A 23,685-nucleotide genomic window follows, 5' to 3' on the forward strand; every position below is an offset into this window, starting at 1 on the left:
ATGCCACGGGCGGCAGAGGCAGCGGCGGCGGCGGCAGCGCCTTCTCTCCGGTGTCGCCTTCTCTCCGGTGCCGCCTTCTCTCCGGTGCCGCCGCCGCCGCTGCCTCCGCCCCCGCTCCAGTGCCGTCCCTTCCCGGGGAACGACGCCGGGGAGCGCCCGCGGCTGCCGCTTCCCGGCCCAGGACCGCCCCGGAGCCCGCGCTGGCCTGAGGCGCCGCCGCCATCCGATGTGCTCGGGGACGCGGCCCTGCAGCGCCTGCGTGACCGGCAGTGGCTGGAGGCGGCGTTCGGGACCCCGCGGCGGTCGGGCTGCCCGGTGCCCCAACGCACGCCCGCTGGGCCCAGCCTAGGCGGACTGCGCGCGCGGCTGCGTGGCCTGAGCCAGGCTCTGCTCGTGCCTGCCCGGGCCTTACCGCCTGCCCGGGCCTCACCGCCTGCCCGGGCCTCACCGCCTGCCCGGGCCTCACCGCCTGCCCAGGCCGCGCCGCTGCGCACCGACCTCAGGCAGCCTATGTGGGCGAGGCGCGGCGGAGGCTGGACAGGGTCCGGCGCCGCCGGCTGCGGCTTCGCGAGAGGGCCCGGGAACGCGAGGCCGAGGGGGAGGCAGAGGCCGCGCGGGCAGCGGAACGCGAGCCAGAGACTGACCGCTGGAGGGTCAAGTGCGAGCGGGAGCTGGAGGAGAAGGAGCGGGAGCGAGAGCTCAGAGCCGCCGCTGATGGTGTATTGTCTGGAGTGAGGAAAAAACAAGCAGACACCAAAAGAAAGGTGGATATTCTGCGGGCTTTGGAGAAGTTGAGGAAACTGAGGAGAGAGGCTGCGGCAAGAAAAGGGTTTGTCCTCCAGCATCAGCAGATGAGACTTTCGAGCATCATCTTCAGCCGCTGAGGAAACTCATTAAAAAACGCCCTGAACGCTGTGAAGCTGAAGAGAGAGCCCGCAGAGTTGTGTGGGAAGGAGAACAGGAAGAAGAGAGGAAAAGAGAATTGGAAAAAAACACAGAAAAGAGAGAGAGAAAACGTTATCTCAGAAACGTGAAATTGAGTCCAAGCTATGTGGGGATCCAGACGAGTTTCCGCTCGCTCCCCTGTTGCAGCCTTTGGCAATATGACCTCCAAGCTGAGCTCCCCCTGCCAGCTCTCATCCAGCTAAGGCATGACTGGGATCAGTACCTGGTGCCATCTGATCCTCCCAAAGGCAGCTCCGTTCCCCAAGGATGGGTCCTCCCCCCGCTCCCAAGCAGCGACATCTGGGCTACCGCCATTAAGCTGCATTAGTAAAGATGCTCCAGGATCTATTTCGAGCTCTCAATGTTAGTGACGCTGCCATCTTGTGCTGAGGACTAAATTGCAACTTCTGAACTTCGTGTGGCATTGCCCTGCCCTGCAGTTACACTTTCCTTCTGTGCTCTGTCCTGGCTAGAGGGGCCTCGTGAATCAGGATATTAATATTGTTCTTCAAGAAAGGATCTAGGTGAACTGAGGTTATTACCACAGGCAGTGGCCTTGGTTCACCAAATCTGCCTCTGTTTTGAGGGGCTTGGTCCACAGTGATTTGTTAATTGACTCTAACTTTATCAATCCCTTTATAATTTATAGTTTCATGGTAGGTGTATTAGAAACTTCTTGGGTTTTAATTTGCATTTCCCCCATGACTAATAATGTTGAGTACTTCTTCATGTGCTTATTAGCCATTTGAACATCTACTTTTTCAAGTTCCTGTTCAAGTTTTTTTTCTGTTTTGTTGGGTTGTTTATTGATTAGTAGGAGATTTTTAAACCTTTTTGATATGACTCATTTGTCAGATATAGATATATATGTCAGATACAGATGTATACATATATATGTAGCCATATACATATTTATGTATATATCAGATATAAATAAGTCACACATAGCTATGTCAGATATCTGTAGGTCTCCTATCTGTACCTTGACTTTTTATCCTCTTAATCATATCTTTTAATGAAAATAAATTCTTGATTTTAAAAAGGTACATATCTTTTTTTCTGTGACCAGTGCCTTTTGTATTTTCTTTAGAAATCATTGTGTATACCAGATCAATAAAGATATTCAATGATGTTTTCTTTTTCTTTCTTTCTTTCTTTCTTTCTTTTTTTTTTTTTTTTTTTTTGGCAACTGGCCAGTCCAGGGTTCCAAACCCTTGACCTTGGTGTTACAACACTGCATTTTAACCAACTAAGTTAACGGGTCAGCCCAGAATGGTATTCACTAGTAGAAGATTTATTGTTTTATCTTCCAGATTTAAGAATATAACCATCTCAAATTATTTTTATGTATGGTGTGAAGTAGTGGGAAAGTTCATATTCTTCCATGTGGATATCTAATTATTAAAGCAGCATTTATTGGAAAGAGTTTTCTTTTTGGCATCTTTGTCTTAAATCAAGTGACCATGTATACATGTAAGCCTCTTTCTGAGCACAATGTCTTCATAATTGTAACTTTATAATAACTATAACTATATTGTAAATCTTGAAATATGGGGCTATAAGTTTGCTAAATTTGTACCTTGTTTTAAAAGATTGTTTTCACTATTACTATTCTAGGTCCTTTGAATTTCCACTATTTTTAGAAACAGCTTTCTAGTTTCCAAAAAATGTAATCCTTTCTGGAATCTGATTGAGAATTTATTGAATCTATAGATCTATTTTGGGTCAATTGACGTTTTAACAATATTGCATCTCCCAATCAATAAACATAATATATTTCTTCATTTATTTAGGTCTTTTAAAATTTCTCTTCATCATATTTTGTAGTTTTTAGTGTAAATTTCCTTAATATCTTTTGTTAGATTTAGCCTTTAGCATTGATGTTTTTGTTGCTTGTGAGTGACATTTCTTTTTTTTCTTTTTTTTTTTTTTGTCTTTTTCATGATGGGCACTCAGCCAGTGAGTGCACAGGCCAGTCCTATATAGGATCCGAACCCACGGCGGGAGCGTTGCCTCGCTCCCAGCGCTGCACTCTACCAAGTGCGCCACAGGCTCGGCCAGTGAGTGACATTTCAAAAAAATCTCATTATCCAGTCTTTGTTTCTAATATCCAGAAATACATTTGATATTTGTATATTAATCTTGTGTCCAGAAACCTTACTAACTTCACCTGTTAATTCTCATAGGTGGTTTGTAGATTGCTTTGAATTTTAAAAATTTGTCATCATTTGTGAATACTGACAGCTTTACTTCTTTCTTTCCAATCTCTGAACTTTTTATTTTATTTCATTTTCTTGTGCCATCACATGGTTAGGATCCCAGAGAGAATGTTCAGTAGAAGTGGTGATCTCGTAATTAGCTTTAAAAGTTTTCCTTATTTCTAAATGAAATAAGACAGTCAGCTTCTTTATTCTTTGTAAAGGTCTTCTTACTTTAGTCTTTTGGGGTAAAGTTTGTCTCATGGTTTCTCCTCGATGGCTGTGTCTTTCATTCCCTCACCCCCTACCACACTTTTCTTTACTTGTCATACTGGCTTTGACTTCAGGAATTGAAGTCTTCTTTATTGGGATGTTGCTGCATTGGCCGGATTCTACTTCATGGGGCTGTGAGAGTTGAGAAAATGAGGCACACCTCCCTTATCCTTAGGTGTGTTCTTCTCTTCTCTCCAAAATACCACCACGTGAAGTTGTATGTATTAGGACAATGATCTTTAATTACTTCTGCTTGTTTCATAGAAATTTTTTGAAAAATGATATATACCACCTCACAAATTTTTATGTTGACACCTAAACTTTTTCATCATAAATTGAAATATTCATAAAGATACTATCTGGCATACTGTAACTAATAACATGTTAAAACAAAACTATTTACCTCACTCATAAATGTATCAATTGGAATATAAATATATGATAATTCGATCCCTACTTACATCTAATTAACAAATATATAAACAAGGTTTTCTTTCACATTTAGAAATTTAACTTCTTTCCTTTTTCTTCTTAAATTTGAATTTACATTTTTATCATAATGTAATGTATTTTTATGCTTTAAAGTATTTTATTGAACACCCTATTTCTCTGCCACAAAAATATGTATAAATTGATATTTTAAATCTCTAATATTTATTTGATACTGAAATTTTATTTTAACTTCTGCACACATTAGACATGGTGTGAAATTTTTTCTGGACTGAATTATAATTGTCATAAAATTACAATTTGTCATATATTACAAATACTTTTGAGTGGTGATATTTAAAATGGTAGTAGTTTTAATACTTATTTTATTTACTTAAATTTTTGATAAATAATTATGTTATTAAATATAATGAGAAAATTGAAATACAACTCTTAACGAGATTAAAAAGGCTTTAGAGTAGTGTATGTCTCTGTAGATAATGCATATATTATCTGATTCAGTCATTTCACAATGTATATTATTTCAAAACATGATGTTGTACACCATAAATATATACAACTTTTATTTGTCAGTAAACAAAGAACTGGAAGCCACCTATGTGCAAGATGATTTTTTCTAGCTATTAGAGTCACTTTCTCTATTTTGGGGACATACACCAAAAAGGCCTTCCTGTGACTTAGATGCATATTAATTGTACTAGTTAACCTTTCACTTAGAGGCACATTGTTTATTTTTATAAACTAAGAAAAGTAGAAATATGTTTAATTTTATTAAACTTTTGCTTTTAAATTTTTTTAATATAAAATGTAGTTTATGACATATTTTTATCAAAACATCACAGCTGCATATTTAGCTCATATCATTAAAAGAAAATGCTTTTCATATAGCCTAACTGGCAAAGAACTTATTGTCAAATTGTCAGAAAATGGCTAACTGTATTTTTCAAATTAATCTGTAATATAAAATTTGATGCATGTCATTGAAAACACTCAGGAATAAATTGACAAACGTGCTTGAAAAGATATATTCTTAAAGTAGCCAAGATTAAAATGTAGATTTAATATAATTTATCAATTTTGTGGATTAAAAAGTAATAAATGAAAATACCCTTTCTCATTACTTAATTTGTAATAATATAACATAAAGTATACCTAAAATTATTTATTAATTTATGATGAGGGGTATAAGATAAAAAGCATGTCATTCCTCCAGTTAATGTGCGTGGGTATGCATATATGTATTATAAGAAACTTCAGATTTTAACTCTTTGTAATAATTAAATAATAATTAGATAAATAAAAATCAGGAATAACTTCCTTATTTTATTTAGCATTATAATCAGTATTTAATGGAAGAAAAAGTAGGGCCAGCCAGTTAGCTCAGTTGGTTAGAGCATAATGCAGGGGTTTGGATCCCTGTGCCAGCCAGCCACCAAAAAGAAAAAGAAAAAGTAAATACTGTTAAAACTAACTGTTCCAGCAGCTAACATATTATTTTATTTTTGTTAAAATGAGGTAGAAGATGATAAATGTTACATAAGATGAAATAAGATGAGATGCCAGTCAGGGATGTTTTCTCAAATCTTTTTTTTTTTCTTCCAGTCTTTCTGCTGATTACCTTTTACTTTATTTTTTGCTATCATTTACCTCCAAGAGCTCTTATTTTCCTTTTTTATTTTTTTAAAAAAGATGACCGGTAAGGGGATCTTAACCTTGACTGGGTGTTGTCAGCATTGCGCTCTCCCAAGTGAGCCATGGGCCGGCCCTCAGGAGCGCTTGGTTTCTGAATGTCCTTTAAAAAACAAAGAAACAAACAGTATCTGGTTCTTATTTCAGAGATTTCAATAACTTAACTGACTATAATTAACTACAGGTTATTTCAAGATGTTTTTTCCTTGTTTCTTTGTTCTTTTGTTTATATTGTTTCTGTCTTTTTTTATGTTAGAGACTTTCTTCAAATGTTTGGGTGGTCCTTTGCTGTCCAGTCGTCATCATCATCATCATCATCATCATCATCATCATCATCATCATCATGTTGAAGAGTGAGACACTAAAAAGCTGCGTAGAAGCTGTGTGTGCTGAGATGGAGCTTGTACACTGGAAGACTTACTTTACCATCAGCCCATTTCATGGGGCTCAAAAGAGTCAGTGTCTGTAGTTCTGTTATCTTGGGCTAGTCATTTTTCTTAGATAAGAGTCTTTCGGCTGGGAGGTTATAAACGCAGGCTCCTAATGTTTTGGGGACAGGGAGCCAGAAATTGTAATATTCAGTATGTCAACTTTTATTAACTCTCCCTTTAAGTCTAGGGCAGCTCTCCTTCCTATTCTTTCTCCCACCATATCAGCTATGTTTGATGCATGCGAGCCCCTATGGTATGACTGCTCTAGAGAGGAAATGCATCTTTTGCTAGGAAGTCATTTTATCTTGTTGCATGTGGTCAGAGAGATCAAGATTAATATTCCACTTACTATAAAAGACTTTCAAAACCTGTTCTTTTCAGTCTTAGTCAAAATCTTTTGTGGAAATTCGTTTGCATCGCTTAGACAGAGATGCTTAGATTTCTGATTTTTTATTTTATTTTTCATACTGCTAAGTCAGTTCCCTTTTCTGTTTCCAAGATTTCTTCTTTAGTATGCTAGTGTATATTTTCCTGGGTGTGTGTGTGTGTGTGTGTGTGTGTGTGTGTGTGTGTTCAATTTTTCCTCTTTACAATCACTGTAGTGGGGTTCGGGAAGGAAATGGAGATATGTTTTTGTTCTGTCTTCTATGTTTAAATGACAGTCTCCCTTATGTTTCTCTTTTCTTTCATTTTAAATGACAGTCTGAGGTAAGAGCGTGAGTAGCAGTGTCATTCTTTAAGCTACATGCACAAGGACTTTATAGAGTACCAATCCATTTAAAAGATATGGACCCTGAAAGTTGGTGATCAGCACGGTGACACAGTATATAATTCAGTGTTAGTTAACTGTCACTCAAGGAGGCCCAGGCACGAGGAAATACAGGAAAGATTGGAGGAAAGCATCATACTTGTCATTCTTTGGGTGTTTTGAATAAGTGCGTGGGTCATGAGGATAAAGAAATAGCAAGGGCAAGAAATAGGAATAACAAGCTGGAGAAACTGAAGAAGCAGAATATGGACAAGCATGCCAGCAAGAAGACTTTTTTCTTTTTCATCGTTTCCCTCATGGACTACCTTTATGCTGGGTGGAACACAGGCTAAAGTTAAATAAGAAAATGAAATCTTGCTCCTATTTTAGTATATTTCAGTTTTGAATTTAGGACTGATAACTTGCTTACTTCTAAAGGATATGAGGTATTTTAATATATCAAATAATACAAAATGGACAATGGGCTGATGTAGAGGATTGAATTATGTCTCCCCAAAACTCATTGAATCTTGAATTGTGTCCCCCAAGGTTTATGTATTAGAAACTTAGCCCCCACCGTGACTGTTAAGAGGGTGGGAGATCCTGGGATGGTCACTGAAAAGTGGAACCTTGAAGAAGTGACTGGATCGTAGGACCATGCCTGGTGAATAGATTAAAAATGGTGGTCAGGGAGTGGTTCTGAGGGCTTTAAAAGAAGAGGAGACTCTGTCTGTCTGTCTGTCTGTCTGTCTCTCTCTCTGCTTTCTCTGCTTCCACCATCCTGAAGTGTGAGACCTCTGGGTCACTGTTGCCACCACCATATGGACTTTGGACTTCCCAGCCTCAGAAACTGTAAGCAATAAATTTCATTTCTTTATAAATCACCCAGTTCCAAGTATTTTGTTGTAAGTAACAAAAACAGACTAATACAGCTGAGTGTCTTCTATTTGCTCCTTCAGATCACTTCTCCACATTTCTTCACTTTGCTTTCTGCCCTGGGAGACTGACTTGGACAGGCTCTTATGCTGTCTGGTCTCTGCTGGTTCCAACCCAGGGAGGCTGCAACAGGAGATCTGGGATTGAAGGAAGAGAATGTGCTCAGGGCATCCATTCCCCTGACTCCCTCCTGGCAGTATCTTCTCCAGCTGCCTCTCTCTCACCAAAGGTGACTGCGCTTCTCAAGGTGAACGATTTTACTTGACTTTCTTTCCACTGCCTGCTCCCATCTTCCCTTCTCTTCATGCAACTGGGATCTGCTCTTGCTCTGTAACTTTGGCGGAGAATACAGCTATGAGCACACATGAACTTTCAAACAGGATGTACAATTTTGAAATCCTGGATGGTTGTAAACAGCTGGAGCTGTGTGCCTCAGGCACTGATGCACTGCAGGGTGGTAAGGGGACTGGAGTTGTTTCCATGGGCTTTTTGTTGCCTCTGGGTCCGTGACTGAGGGATCTAACTTACCAATATGTGAATTTGGTGAGTGTGTTTTAATGATTCTTCTTTGACACCCTTATACCTAACAACTAAAGCAAATGAATATGCTTCTAATTTGCTAGCATTGGCTGAGTATTAATTTTTCAGAGTGTAATACTGATTGATGTGACAGACTAAAAAAAGAAAGAGAAGCCTTTAGAGAAAGTATAGGATTCCAGTAAGGAAGTTTTCCACCTATTTCTACATACTTTACCCTCTTAGTGGCTGAGAGAGGAGGCTGAATCCACATTGGTTCACATAAATTATGTTGTGTATGCTGAGATGTTATTTTAAGTAATAAAAATGTATTCATTCCGGGGATGGCAGTTATCCCCTTCCAACCTCGAAGGAGGGAACCACAGTACAGGAAATCACTGAGAAATCACACACTGTCCCAACACCCCTACACTACAGGGAGGAGGAAAGTCATTCCCCTGAAAAAGGAGTGGTCTTCAGTCTCCCTTAATCCAAGCGGGCTTGGGAGGATGGGTGCAGAGGGGACCATCACATGATATGGGGACAGATTGGGGGTATGCTTGACCCCTAGCTGGCTCCTCGAAAACTGGAGGAGAAACAGATCCACCTCTTCTGTGGGGGTGGAGTTCTTGGTTACCAGGCTCATTTCTTACCCTTGATGAGGCTGTCACTTCCCTGGGTGAAGCTTTCATCCCGTAGTTGCAGCACGAGGTTGTCAGCAGTGAGACGGATATGATTCTGTGGTCTGATGATCTTCTTGGAGATGTCCTGGGCTGCCTGTATCTTACAAAGTTTGATGTAGCCATGGTTCTTGCTCAGGGCTTTTCCAAGGTGAGCAGGGCAGGGTTAAGGGCTCACACGAGGTGAGGTCTCAGTCCCTGGCACAACCTTACTGCTCCCCCCACTCCAGTCCTCCTCTGGGTGTCAGATCCAAGGCTGTGCTCAGGTGGCTCATGCTCAGCCCTGCTTTGGTCCCCACTTGTGGGCCTCCATGAAGGCTGCTGCCACAATTGCGGCAGCAGAGCCTGAGATTCTAACGTGATGATACTAAATTGGTCTTTAGGCAAAGGTGTGGTAGAAATCTGAGACTACAACATGGGGTCATGGGAAGGTAAAGTCCAAGGTAGCTTAAGTGAGATCAATGGTAAAATCTTTATAGAATCATAAATTATTTAAATCAATTTCCAAAATTAGCCTCTGCTTTAAAAATGATTTCATATATCCTTTCTAGTCTATTCAGTATCATACCTGTTTTTTAAAAGTATTACATTTATAAAAATTTTCCACAAAAATATTTGGCAATTATTAAACTCTAACAGCAAACAAATCATTTTAGGAGAAAAAAGGTTAGTATTAAAATTGGTGATTTTCAATCTGGAAATTGTGAGTTCAGTCATGATAGAAATTTTGGTTTTTAGGGGTGGTATTTAAAAAAAAAACACCGATGGGAATATGCCAGGTAGCTGATATATTCTTGTTTGCATGGTTAACTTGTCAGATGATGGGCTAGGAGACTGTATTCACTCCATCAATTTGTGAATATAAAACTGCACAGACTAGTTACATAGAGGTTTTTCAGTGAAAGAATACATCCAGCAAGGGTTTGAATGCAGATATCAAGCTCTGTAGGTAACAGGTGTGCTGGAAACGTGTTAATTGGTAGACCTGCTAGTGTAAATGCATGGTGAGAGATCGTAATTACTGTATGCATCATGTTGTGCTGCAGAGGGAATAGAGGCTTAAATGCAACTTCAGAGGGAGCGAGAGATCCAACACAGTGAAATGCTGAAGAAAAAGAAAACTGTTGGTGTATTTGTTAGTGAGAGAAGAGGTAGTAGTGGGGTTTTTTGCTACCTAAAGAACAGAGCATTATCCATGACAAGGCAGAAGCTGTTTGGTCAGTCATACTGGTCAAAGTTCTCTTGAGGAATGTATCACTTTACTGAAGTCATAAGTGTCAGAGCTTAGCTACTCTGTCAATAAACTCGTGATCATGAGCGAGTAGCTGCTACAAGTTCAGAAGCCCATGTGACAGGAGACTAAATTTCATTAACAACATCCTGAGAGGAGCCAGCCAGCCAAAGGGAACAGCAGGGGGAACCCCCAGCACTTAACACAGAAAATGCCCATAACAACTCCACCTCTATGCTGGCCATGTCTGCTGCCAACAATTCATCAGGCTGAAAGCCGTAGGTGTGACTAAGGGGCAGCGCCAAGATGATCTACAATTGTGAGAGATTTACAACTCATTGCTCTATGTACATGCAGAAAACATATTTTTCAAACCAAATTTCACCGTTCTCTAAAAATGAATGTTAAATTTATGCAGTTCAGTCATTATGGTCTTTTATACCTAGAAATTAGGAAAATAAGTACTAAAAATATTTGTTGAATAGATGAATGAATGAAATGGTAGGTAGGTCTAGTAAAAGTTTGTGAAAAGAGAAGCAGAGGAGTCTGGAAGGTATAAGACCTTAAATTAGCTAAGGTTAGTTAATCTGATGCCTTTGGGGGAAAATCACTAAACTTCATTAACTGATATATTGTTATTATTTACTAAGAGGAGCTACTTTCCTCCCCTCCCTCACATTATTAGGATAACAAAATAATTTATTAAGCACTCATATCCTAAGCCATTTTGATTTTATTGATTTAAACTTTTTTTGCAGAAAAATTATTATCAGTTAATATTCATGTTAGATATATTTTTCATTAAGTCTTTTTGCTTTTTCAATCTTTAAAGCATAATTTTATATATTGAGCCAAATGCCTTTTTTTTTTTTCAAAGACTTATGGAAACAATGAAGGTTTACAAATGAACTCATCCTAAAAATCATAAAATCCAGTCTTAAGGGTTTCAGAATTATGACAGACAGTTTATCATTCTTACCTTCTTTGCCTGGTGGTTGTCACAGCATTGTATTCATCCATCAGTAAATATTTACTAAATACTAAATGACTTCCAAATTACATTGGATATTCCAGAGGGGAGACACACACACACACACACACACACACACACACACACACACACACACGTAGAAGTCATAGTTCCTGCCCTTAAGGTATTTATAGTTGGAAGTGTTTAAATATTAAATGGCTGGAAATAGGCTAAAAGTGCCATGGAACACAAAGGAGACACAGTACTGTGGACCAGAATCAGTGGGAAGAGTTTCTACAGAGGAGGCAGGACCTGAGCCTGATCTTGAAGGACAGGTAGGACAGAGAGGAAAAGACATCCAAATGGGGCAGATCAATAAGAGCACAGGCATGGAAGGGGAAGAAAAATGATGCCGACGCTTCTTACATGCTGTATGAGAAGCCACAGCAAGGTGGGACTCACAGCAGGTAACAGACTGCAAGTTCCAGGCTGTTATTACTTGAGAAATGCTGCCTCGGGACATTGACAGGTGGCATTATTGTTTGGAGATTAATTTGAGTCTTGATGTTTTGTGCCTGCAACAGGTGTGCTGAGGATATTTTAATTGAGTGATTAAAGAAACTCACGGAGAGTAGCTGAGCTGCTGGTGTTCTGTTTAAAAAAATGGTTGAGAAATTAGAGTGTTAGGTTTTGGGAGTTTAGGGCATTTATTTCTTTATTTTTGCTACAACTCGACCTGCTTATTTAGTCTAACTGTGCTACTTCTATTAAAATTGTGTGCTTCGATGGCTTAGGATCCAGAAAGCTTTGGGTTTGAAGCCCATTTGTGTAACATTGGGGAACTTTGGTTTCCAAGTCCAATCTACAAGAAAGGGAGGAAAACCTGGCTTCGCTCAATGTGAGAATGAAATGAAAAATATATGCAAAACATGTAATAAATCTCTTGGCACATACTTGGCTCTCAAAATATTTTTCCTCTTTCCTGCTTTCCTTTTCTCTGTTCAAGTAATAGGCAACTATACCCAACAAGATCACAAACATGTTATCCAAACCTGTGACACTTTTTGGAGTAAAAGGGAACATTATTAAAAATTACACTGTGGCACAGAAGTAAATTGAAACTGATCCTTATATTATGTTTCTTATGAAAAGAGAAATGGAAAGAAATTTAGAACAAATTTCTTTTAACTGTAAGCTCTGAATAAAAGCTTGCATCACAGGAGGTATTCTGTGAGATTCTTTACATGTGTCTCGAAGTTGAAATCTCATTGCGGCATGCTTGACAGCTGTCACTAAAAGTAGTAATGCACACAATACTAAATGTAAATTGCCACTCCTGTACTTTCATGATAATCACGTCTTTCTTTATCATATTCTTTTTCCCCACCTCCCCTGGTTTGCTGGGGTATAATTGACAAATAACAACTGTATACATTTAAGGTGTACAACATGATGTACTGATATACATATACATTGTGAAATGATTACCACAACTGAGCTAATTAACATATCCATTACCTCACATGTAGATACCTTTTGTCTTTTGTGTGTGTGTGTCAGTGGTGAGAATATTTAAGATCTACTCTCTCGGCAAATTTCAAATATACACAGAGTATTGGTAACTACCGTCACCCTGCTGTACATTAGATCTCCAAAAATTACTTATCCTGCATAACTGAAACTTTTGTACTCTCTGACCAACATGACTTTTTAAATCATGATCGAGTTAAAAATAGCTTGTAGTTTCCCTTTTGATTTCTTCTTTGAAACATGGTCCCCACTCCCCACCCCTCTGGCAACTGCTTATTCTTTGCTTCCACATGTAAGTGAGATCAGGCAGTATTTGTCTTTCTGTGCCTGGCTTACTTCACTTAGCATAATGTCCTCCAGGTTTCATACATGTTGTTGCAAATGACAGAATTTCCTTCTTCTTAGGGCTGAATAATATTCCTTTATATATACGCATATGTATGTATATATAAAATCACATTTTATCCATTCACCCATTCATGAACACTTAGGTTGATTCCTATCTTGGCTATTGTGAATAATGCTGCAATAAACATGGCAATGCAGATATCTCTTTGACATACTAATTTCATTTCCTTTGGCTATATACATAGTAGTGTGATTGTGGGATCATTATATTTTTAATTTTTTGAGGAACCTCCATATTGTTTTCCATTATGGCTGTACCAATTTACATTTCTACCAACAGTATACAAGTGTTCCCTTTTTTCCACATCTTCACAAATGCTTATCTTTTGTCTTTTTGATGATAGCCATTCTAACAGCTGTGAGGTGATATCTCTTTTTTGTTTTTTGTTTTTGGCCCCTGGCTGTTATGGTGATCTGAACCCTTGACCTTGGTGTTATAAGGCTGTGCTCTAACCAACTGGCCATCCTCTATGAGGTGATATATCATTGTGGCTTTGATTTGTATTTCCCTAATGATTAGTGATGTTGAGCATTTTTTCATATACCTGTTGACCATTCCTATGTCTTCTTTTGAGAAATGTTTATTCAGGTCCTTTGCCCATTTCTAAATCAGATTATTTACTTTCTTGTTATTGAGATGTTTGAATTCCTCACATATTTTAGATATTAATTACTTAGATGTATGAATTGCAAATATTTTCTCCCATTCTGTTGATTGGGTCTTCACCCTGTTGAGTGTTTGCTGTGTAGAGGCTTTTAGTTTGATGCAATCTCACGTGTGTTTTTGCTTTCATTGCCTTGCTTTTGGAGTCATATCCAAAAAAAATCATTACCCAGACCAATGTCAAGAAGCTTTTTCCCTAAGTTTTTTTTTTTTTTTTTGGGAGCTTTAAGTTTTCAGGTCTTATGTTTTAAGTCTTAATCCATTTTGAGTTGATTTTTGTATATGATGTGAAATAAGTACCCAATTTCATTTTTCTGCTTGTGAATATCTAATTTTTTCAACATCAGTTATTAAAAAGACTATGCTTTTCCCATTGTGTTCTTGGTATCTTTATCGAAGATCAATTAAATGTAAGTGCATGAATTTATTTATTCTCTCTCTGTTTTGTTCCTTTGGTCTGTATGTCTGGTTTTATGCCAGAATCATACTAGTTTGATTACTATAGCTTTGTAAAATTAGGTAGTGTAATGCCTTCAGCTTTGTTCTTTTTGCTCAAGATTACTTTGGTTATTTGGGGTCTATCATGATTCCATATAAATTTTAGGATTGTTTTTTCTATTTGTGAAAAATGCCATTGGGATTTTGACAGGAATTGCATTGAATCTGTAGGTTGCTCTGGGTAGTATGGATATTTAAATGATATGAATTATTCCAATTCATCAACATGGGATATCTTTCTATTTGTGTCTTTTTCAATTCCTTTCATCAATGTTTTGAAGTATTCAATGTACAGATGTTTCACCTCCTTGCTTAAACTTATTTGTAAGTTTCTTTTTTTATGCTATTGTATCTGGGATTGTTTTTTAAATTTCTTTTTTAAGATTATTTGTTAGTGTACAGATATGCTACTAATTTTTGTATGCTGATTTTATATCATGCAATTTGCTGAATTTGTTTATTCATTCTACACGTTCTTTGGTGGATGCTATGGTCTGAATGTGTCCCCCTAAACTCATATGTTGAAACTTAATCACTAATATGATAGTATTAAGGATTGTGCCTTTAGGAGATGATTAATGACCTAGGTATGGGATTAGTAACCTTATTACAAAGGTCAAAAGTAGCACCCTAGTCCCTTTTGCCCTTCCATCTTCTGCCACGTGAGGACACAGCAACAAAGTGCCATCCTGGATGCAGAGAGCAAAGCTTCACTAGACACTGAATCTGCTGATATTATAATCATAAACTTCCCAGCCTCCAGAACGATGACATACAAATTTCTATTATTTATAAATTACCCAGTCTTTGGTATTTTGTTACAGCCATAGGAATGGAGTGAGACAATGGAATTTTTAGGGTTTTCCATATATAATGTCATGTCATTGCAAACAATGTCAATTATACTTCTTGCATTTTGATTTGGGTGCCTTTACTTCTTTTTCTTGCCTAATTGCTCTGGCGAGGACTACCAGTACTATTTTGAATAGAAGTGGTGAGAATGGGCACCTATGCCTTGTTCCTGATCTTAGAGGAAAAGCTTTAAATTTTCACCACTGGGTATGATGTTAGCTATGAGCTTGTCACATATGGTGTTTATTATGTTGAGGTACATTCCTTCTATACATAATTTGTTGAGAGTTTTTTATCATAAAAAAGCATTGAATTTATTTACTTACTTATTTATTTATTTATTTATTTATTTATTTTGTGGCTGGGCAGTACAGGGATTAAAACCTGGAGCTTGGTGTTATCAGCACTGTGCTCTAACCAAGTGAGCTAACCAGCTAGCCCTAGGGTGCTGAATTTTGTCAAATGCTTTTTCTCCGTATATTGAGATGATCATATAATTTTTATTTTTCATCATTGATATGGTTTGAATGTTTGTCCCCACCAAAGCTCATGTGGAAGACTGATCCCCAGTGTGACAGTGTTGAAAGGTGGGGCTTTTAGGAGGTGATTGGATTGTGAAGTCTCTGCCCTCATGAATGGATTAATGGATTATCATTATCATGGGTGTGGAGTGGTGGTTTTATAAAAAGAGCACATAAAAATGCTCTTGCCCTTCTTGCCATGTGATTGCCTGCACTGCCACTGGACTCTGTAGAGAGTTCCTGCCAAGAAGAAGGCCTTCACCAAATGCCCCCTGGACTTGGGCTTCCCAGCCTCCAAAACGGTAAGAAATAAATTTCATTTTCTTATAAATTACCCTGTTACAGTTATTCTGTTAAAAGCAACAGAAAAAGGACTAATACAATTGTGTTAATGTAGTGTATCACATATATTGATTTGTATAAAACTACCCTTGCATCCCAGGCGTAAATCCCATTTTATCACGGTGTATAATCCTTTAAATTTTTTGTTGAATTTGATTTACTAGTATTTTGTTGAGGTTTTTTGCATCTATGTTCATCAAGATATTAGCCTATAATTTCCTTTTCTTGTAGTGTCCTTGTCTGGCTTTAGTATCAGAGTAAGTGCTGGTCTGGTAAGTGCTGGACTGAGTATGAAAGAGTTTGAGAAGGATTGACATTAATTCTTGAATATTTGGTAGAATTCACAGGGAAAGCCATCAAGTACTGGGCTTTTCTTTGATGGGAGATTTCTCATTACTAATTCAATCTTCTTACTCATTATTGGTCATTTTAGATTTTCTGTTTCTTTATGACTCAGTCCTGGTAGGTTGTATGTTATCCATTTCTTCTAGGCTATACAATTTGTTGGCATATAATTTTTCCTATTGGTCTCCTATGATCCTTTACATTTCTATAGTATCAGTTATAATATGTCCTTTTTTATCTATAATATTATTTATTTGTCATTTTTTTAAGTTAGTCCAGCTAAAGTTTTGTTAATTTCAAAAAACAACTCAATTTAATTGATCTTTTCTATTACTTTTCTAGTCTCTATTTTATTTATTTATGCTCTGATCTTTATTAATTTCTTCCTTCTGCTAGCTTTGGGATTAATTTATTCTTCTTTTTCTAGCTTCCTGAGGTGTAAATTAAGTTGTTTATTTGAGATCTTTTTTTTTTTCATAATATAGGCATTTATAGTTGTAAACTTTAGTTTTAGAACTGCTTTTGCTGCATCACATAAGTTTTGATATGTGGAGAAGGGGACCAGACCATCCTCCCACAACCAGTCACACCACGCCAGCACCTTGGGGCCCGCCCAGGGACCTGGGACATGGTGATGGGGACTGAACTGCCTCCCACAAACAGGCACACTGTGGCTGTACCTCGGGGCCCACCCAGGGACCTGGGACATGGAGAAGGGAACTGGACCCCTCTCCCACAACCAGGCACATGGCAGCAGTGCCTTAGGCTCCGCCCAGGGACCAGAGGCATGGAGAAGGGGACCAAACACACCCCACAGCCAGGTGTACTGCCAGTGCCAAGGAGCATACCAAAAACAGCACCCCCATGTGGGTGGCCCACCACAGCCACCACAATAACCAGAGTTGTTGCAAAAGCGGATAGACACCACAGCTGCCTCGCAGATGGTCCGCCAACCACTGGAGTGCATTCGCACAAGAAGAGTCACCAGCAGAGACAAACAAAAGAAGAGGATGTCTCTTTCCATAAAACCCATTTCAGAGTGACAGAAGAAGCATCTGCTCTATTATAATATTGGGGGACCTGATCACATCTCTTAGCATTGGACAGATCATCTAGACAACAAGTTAACAGAGTAACCATGATTCTTTCAGAAGGAGAAAAGAAATCTAGGGCAATTGGGGGGGAGGGAATAGGGGAAGGGGAGAGGTTGGAGAAGGGGCATAAAGAATAATTAAGATTTGTAACAATATATATGCTAGTAATACTGATTTAATCAACATATCTCAATGTTAAACCCCCAAAATATGTATAATCAATTTTGATTCAATAAATAAAATAAATTATTTTTAAAAATAAGCTTTGATATGTTGTGTTTCCATTTTCATTTGTTTCAAGATATTTTTTGATTCCCTTTTGACCTTCTCTTTTATTCATTGCATGTTCAGGACTGTGTTGTTTAATTTCCACATATTTGTGAATTTTCCAATTTTCCTCCTGTTATTGATTTCTAGTTTCATTGCGGTCAGAAAGGATACTTGATATAATTTAATATTCATAAATTTGCCAAGAATTGTTTTGTAACCTAACATATGATCTATCCTAGAGAATATTGCATGTGCCCTCAAAAAGAATGCGTTTTCTATTATTGTTGGATGGAATGCTCATATATAATGTCAGTTAGGTCTGTTTAGTCTAAAGTGTTGTTCAGGTCTGTTTCTTTACTGACTTTCTGTCTGGATGATCTGTCCATTGTTGAAAGTGGGGATATTGAGGTCCTCTACTACTACTGTTGTTCTCTGTTTCTCCCTTCAATTCTGTTAATCTTTACTTTATATACTTAGGTGCTCCAATGTTGGGTGCACATATATTTACAATTGTTATATCCGCTTGATAAATTGATCCCTTTATCATTATATAATGACATTCTTGGTCTCTTATTACATTTTTTTATTTAAAGTCTGTGTTGTCTGATATATATATAGCCAGCCACTCATGCTCTCTTTTGGTTATCCTTTTCATGAAATATCTTTTTCCATTCCGTCACTTTTAGCCTGTGTGTCCATAAAGCTAAACTGTGTCTTTTTTAGGCATCAGATGGTTAGACCTAGTTTTTTTTTCTATTCATTCAGCCATTCTGCGACTTTTAATTGGAGAATTTGATCCATTTATTTTTAAAGTAATTATTGATAGGTAAGGATTTACTATTTCCATTCTTGTTTATTGTTTTTGGACTGTTTTGTTGTTTCTTTCTCTTGCTATCTTCCTTCATGATTTGATGATTTTCTGTAGTGGCATGCTTTGATTCCTTTCTCTCTGTGTTTTGCGTGTTTACTATTTTTTTTTCTTTGTGGTTACCATAAGGCTTACATAAATATCTTATAGTTATAAAAGTCTATTTTAAACTAATAATAGCTTGATTTCTACTGCATATAAACACTATTTTTTAAATGGTCATCGAGTATATGAAAAAGTGCCTGGAGACTGGGTCTCTAGGGATGGTCCTGGAGTCTCAGTCCAGGGGTGCTAGCCTCGTACCAGGGCCTTCCAGGTTGGGCCTGTACCTTGGGTCCACTAGTTCTAGGTGCCACGGGGACCAACCTGGAGCCTGGATCTGCAGGGCTAGTCTGGGTGTGTGGGTGCTGGTCTGGAGGCTATGTCTGCGAGGGATGGCCTGGAACTTTGGTCCATTGGGGTGGTCCTGGAGCCTGGATCCATGGGAGCTGGTCTAGTACTAGAGTCTACTGGGAGAGCCTGAACCCTGTGTCTGGTAGTGTGGGGTTGTAAGGCCTATCCTGGAGGATGAGGCTGCAGGGACCAGCCTGACACTGGGTAAGTCTGGAACCTGTCTGTAGGTGATGGCCTAGTGTCATAAGTTGGGGATGTCAACTTGATGCTTGGGTGGGCCTGAAGGCTGGGGCTATGTGGGCCAACCTAGCTCTCTAGGCTGGTCTGGAACTTGGGACAGGCCTGGAGCCTGGGGCCACAGGGGCTGGCCTGTTGCAGAGCTGGCATGGAGCTTCTATCTCAGGGGCTGAACTGCAGGCTGCAGGCAGTATGAAACTGAGGCCATGGGGTCAGGCCTAGAGATTGAGTCTACTGGGTGGGCCTGGTGCTGGGGTGTGCCTGAAGCCCAGGGTCTGGGGCAGTGGGAGCTTGTCTCTTGCTGGGGCTGTCCTGCAACCTGAAGCAGTGGAGGCCAGCCTGGTGACTGGATCCTGGGCATCTAGCATGACACCAGGTACAGTGGGGGGGGCCTGTACTGAGGTGTGCAGCAAAGTTGAGTGCTCATTTTACTCTCCTTCCCTCACGTGGAGGGTGTCTCTATCTGAGTTGCTCTCTGCAGGCTTGGTGGTGGGAGTGACACAGGTAATGTGAAACTGTCCTTTCTATACTCTTCAAGGTATCTTTTCTTATTTCTATGCTCCATAATCTCTCACTTAGCTCTTGTGAAGGTGTTTTTGTGTATGGATGGTTGTTCAAATTGATAGTTCTGAGAAGAAATGAGCCCTGGAAAGTCCTATTGTGCCATATTGCTGACATCACTCTCTTGCTTTACACACTTTACGGGTGACGCATTCTGGCTGCTTTGGGAAATTAGGGAGAACAGTAATTGGGGCCTAAAAGGGCCAGGTTTCTTATATTTAGATTCCAGAGTGATTAAGTTTGGTGATACAATTCAAGTAAACTCATGAGAGTCTTTGCTGAGAGGGGTTTGTGGGGGCATTGTAGTACATGGTGGTGCAGTGATGCCTAGGAGTAGTTTAACTTGTCATTAGAGACTTCTTGACATTTCATCATTACTTATTTTTTTTGTGCTTTGAATTCTTTTATTGAAAGGTGAGAAGAGAAACATAGTGAAGGTGCTGTGAAATATTACTGCCCTCTTTTATGATGGCTTGAGTTTCATCTATGCATGCCTTAGTATTTGGTAGCATGTAATTCTGTTTATACACTTACCACTTGAACTTGATTCTGTGCTTGCCAAACAAACTAAATGCAGGGTCTCAGCCTTGGAAGCTTCTGTCCTACCACCTTAATTAGCTGCATGCCTGAATCTGACTGAATAGCCTAGGGCAAAGTGTGTCAGCAAAAGCTCTGCTATAGTCCACTCTGGGCTTCTTGCAGGAAGATTGTAACCAGTGGAGCCCATTACAGTGGGGGGATTTCTGCTCTTCTGTTCATGGACTTAAGTCTGATTCCAGGTTATGCTGAGGTGCTCTTACAAGTCATTTCAGTGATTCTGTAGAATCTGTCCCAGCCTCAATAAGCTGCCAGGCTCCCCTGTATTACCCCTGAATCAGTGTCACAGAATGTGAAGCAATCAGAGATCATCTTCATGCCTTCAAGGTGAGTGCAAGGATACTGCTTTCCTCTTGTTTTGGTTGAATTTATGCATGCTCTTCTTGCTATGCATTTTAGGTTTTTGATACATATTACCAAAATAATAGGACTCTATCTTTTACTTTTGTATAAGGTCTGCTGTGGCAATGAATCATTAGAGAAAACTAGGGGAGGATGATGAAGTCTTCATGATAACCTGACTCTGAAAAGCTTTCCTAATCAATGGACTCCTAGTGCACCAGTGGGCTGAAATCATGCCTCGTAAATTTTAGTTGTCTGCCTACAATGCCTGGATATTATGATGGTAATAATTATACCATCTATAATTCATAGGATAGACTATGTAGTTTATACTATGCAAGTTTGCCAGTCTGGTTTCCTTGGTAGACAACTGCCTAGGTCACATCTTCACTTCGGTGTCTAAGGTATCTCAACATTTTAACATTTAAGGAAGTACTTTTGGTTCCTTCCTCACCCCATACCCACACATATATCCTTACCTCTGTCCCTTATCAAATGGCCAAAAAGCTGGTAGTCATTTTCTCCTATTCACATCCAATCCATTGGTAATTCTAAACAGTGAATTTGAAACATGTATTTGAAACATGACAACTTCCTATCATTTTTCACTGGAGCTGTAATCCAGAGCATTATCATTTCTGCTGGATTACGAAAGCAGCCTCATAAAGGTCTTCCTTAACCCCCTACTGTGCCCCTATGTTTATTTTCCTTTAATAGCTTTCTATAAGCAAGTAGAATAAAATAGAGTCTTTACCATGTGTACTTGTCCATTTCTGTTGCATATAACAGACTATCTGAAACTGGGTAATTTATAAACAAATAACATTTATTTCCTACAGTTTTAGAGGCTGGCAAGTCCATGGTCCTGAGAGTGCATCTGGTGAGGGCCTTCTTTTTTTCTTTTTACTGTAACACAGTTGATTGTCCATATCTGTGGGGTACAGAGTTGAATATCATTACCTGTGTGCAATATGTAGTGCTCAAATCAGGATAATTAGTATATTTAATATTATACAATGGAACCATTTTTTGTGGGAGGGCCTTCTTTTGAGTGGGAACTCTATACAGGCTCCTGTGGCAACTCAGGGTATCACATGGCGGGAGGATAGAAGGAGCTCTCTCATATTCTCCTCGTAAAGTCATCGGCCCACGTCCATGATAATTCATTATTCCATGAATGGATCCATCCACTCACAAAGGCACAGTCCTCATGATCCAATCACCTCTTAAACGTCCCACCTTTCAAATACCGTAATTGGATTTCCCACCCTCTTAATACTGTTACAGCTGGGATCAAATTTCCAACACAGGAACTTTTGGGGGACACAATTGACCCATAACACCACGGCTTGTAGAAGCCCTTCACAATCTGGCCTGGGCCTGCCCCTCTGACCTTATGTCCTACTACTGCTACTAGTCGCCCTGGCTTTTCTTGAATGTGCTGAGCTTGTTGCAGCCTCAGAGACTGTGTATGACCTGTTCTCGGCCAGGAAGTCTCATTCCCTATATTTTCACACAGCTGCTGACTTCTCATCATTGCAGTTGCAGTTCAAATATTTTCACCTTTGAGAGGCTGCCCTGTCTGTCCTAGCTGAAGTAGCCGTCCACTCACCACTCTGCATCAGTATTCTGTTTATTTTCCTCTTACCACTCATTACTGTCAGAAATTTTGTTGTGTATGTTTATTGTCCGTCTCCATCAACTAGACTATGAGCTCCATGAGTGCAGGAACTATGGGGTCGCTAATGATTAAAATTGTATTCGCTTAGGCAAAGGAGCTGAACTTTGCTCAAGAGCACTGGTAACCTTTATGACCAGCTAGAGCATATGCATCAGGTACTCCAACGAAGTCCGGGAGCACAGACACATAGGACAGGCGGCTGCTGCTGTCACAGAAAGGCTCTGGGGGTGGGGTGGGAGGCGAGGCGGGCAAGCTCCGGGGGCGCCGCGGACATGGGCCCGCCGCCGCCGCCGCCGTGAGCAGCTCCTGCCTAGTGGGCGGGGGCGGCGCGACCCTCCAGCCGCTGGCGACGGGACAGGCGGCCCCACCCCGACATGTGACCGTGGACTGCAGGACCAAGTGAGTGGGGTCAGCGGGCGGGGGGTACGGCCCGACCCCCCAAACCCCGGGCCGGCGGCGGGACAGCGCTAGGCCGCAAAGCCTGGCCGGCCCCGCGTCCCCGGCCCCGCGGGGTCTGCGCGGCTCCTCCCGGAGAGAGGCGGAGGCCGAGCTGCCCCTGACGCCGCCCGCCGCGGGTTCGTCGTTGTCCCCGAGTGTCAGCTGTGACTCGTCCGGTTGTCTGTACGTGTGCGTGGTGTCCGGGAGCGAGTCTGCGCTGAGGTTACGCGGGTCTTATTTGAAACGCTTTCGTAGCGTTGAGACAACCGCTTTTTCGGTGTAGTTGTCAGTTTTGTCGCGGATGTTTTATTCTGCTGCTTGTTCTTAAATTAAATTGGCCTCCGCGCTGCTTGTACAGGCGCCGTGTGTGCCACGGTGCTGGCAAGACGGCGTCCGGCGACATGGTGTCTTCATGTGCGTCCACGTGTAGACATCGCGAGCTGTTTACTGCAGGAGATGAGGGGAAAGCAGTTTGAATGTTGGTGGTGGTTTTGGGTCTAGGTATCTTAGAGGCGTGAGTTTTATATTTTTCTCCTGAAACTGACTTTGGAAAGAATTCTTTCTTCCATTGCCTCCCCTTCCTCCTCCTCCACCCCCAGGTTTAAATTCATGACTGTAACGTATGTTTGTACCACTGTGAACGGCCTTTTAAATTGTACAGAAGTAAAACCGAATCGATATTTAACTTTCACACCTAAGGGAGATTCTAAAGAATATTAGGAAAATAGGAAAATTATGTGATTTAGAATTATCTTCTTTACTATTTGACATCATGGTCGGCAGGGTGAGTGAGTAAAAAAGTATACTTTTTGACATTAATTGTATTATGAGGGAGGAAGTCACCTGGGACCAGATTATTTCCACTGAAGCAAGTTAATAGTGGGAGGGCTGAAGAAATGTGTATTTGCAAACTAATTTATATGGTTTGTCATTTCATATGTTCCAGATCGGTTTTGTAATAAAATTTTAAAAAACAA

At 40.0% G+C, this 23,685-nt stretch overlaps 1 protein-coding gene and 1 pseudogene across 1 annotated transcript in view; both read left to right on the forward strand.

Annotated features, from left to right (window-relative positions):
* Positions 1-23,685, forward strand: part of LOC134378243 (programmed cell death protein 7-like) — a 26,233-nt pseudogene continuing 2,548 nt past the window's right edge.
* LOC134378245 (TLE family member 5-like) overlaps positions 23,110-23,685 on the forward strand; it is a 24,393-nt gene continuing 23,817 nt past the window's right edge. The window contains exon 1 of the mRNA XM_063097232.1: positions 23,110-23,122. Coding sequence (XP_062953302.1) covers positions 23,110-23,122 — 13 coding nt within the window. The remainder of the gene's footprint in view (positions 23,123-23,685) is intronic.

Source organism: Cynocephalus volans, chromosome 5 (assembly GCF_027409185.1).
Source record: "Cynocephalus volans isolate mCynVol1 chromosome 5, mCynVol1.pri, whole genome shotgun sequence".
In the NCBI taxonomy this organism is placed as follows: Eukaryota; Metazoa; Chordata; class Mammalia; order Dermoptera; family Cynocephalidae; genus Cynocephalus; species Cynocephalus volans.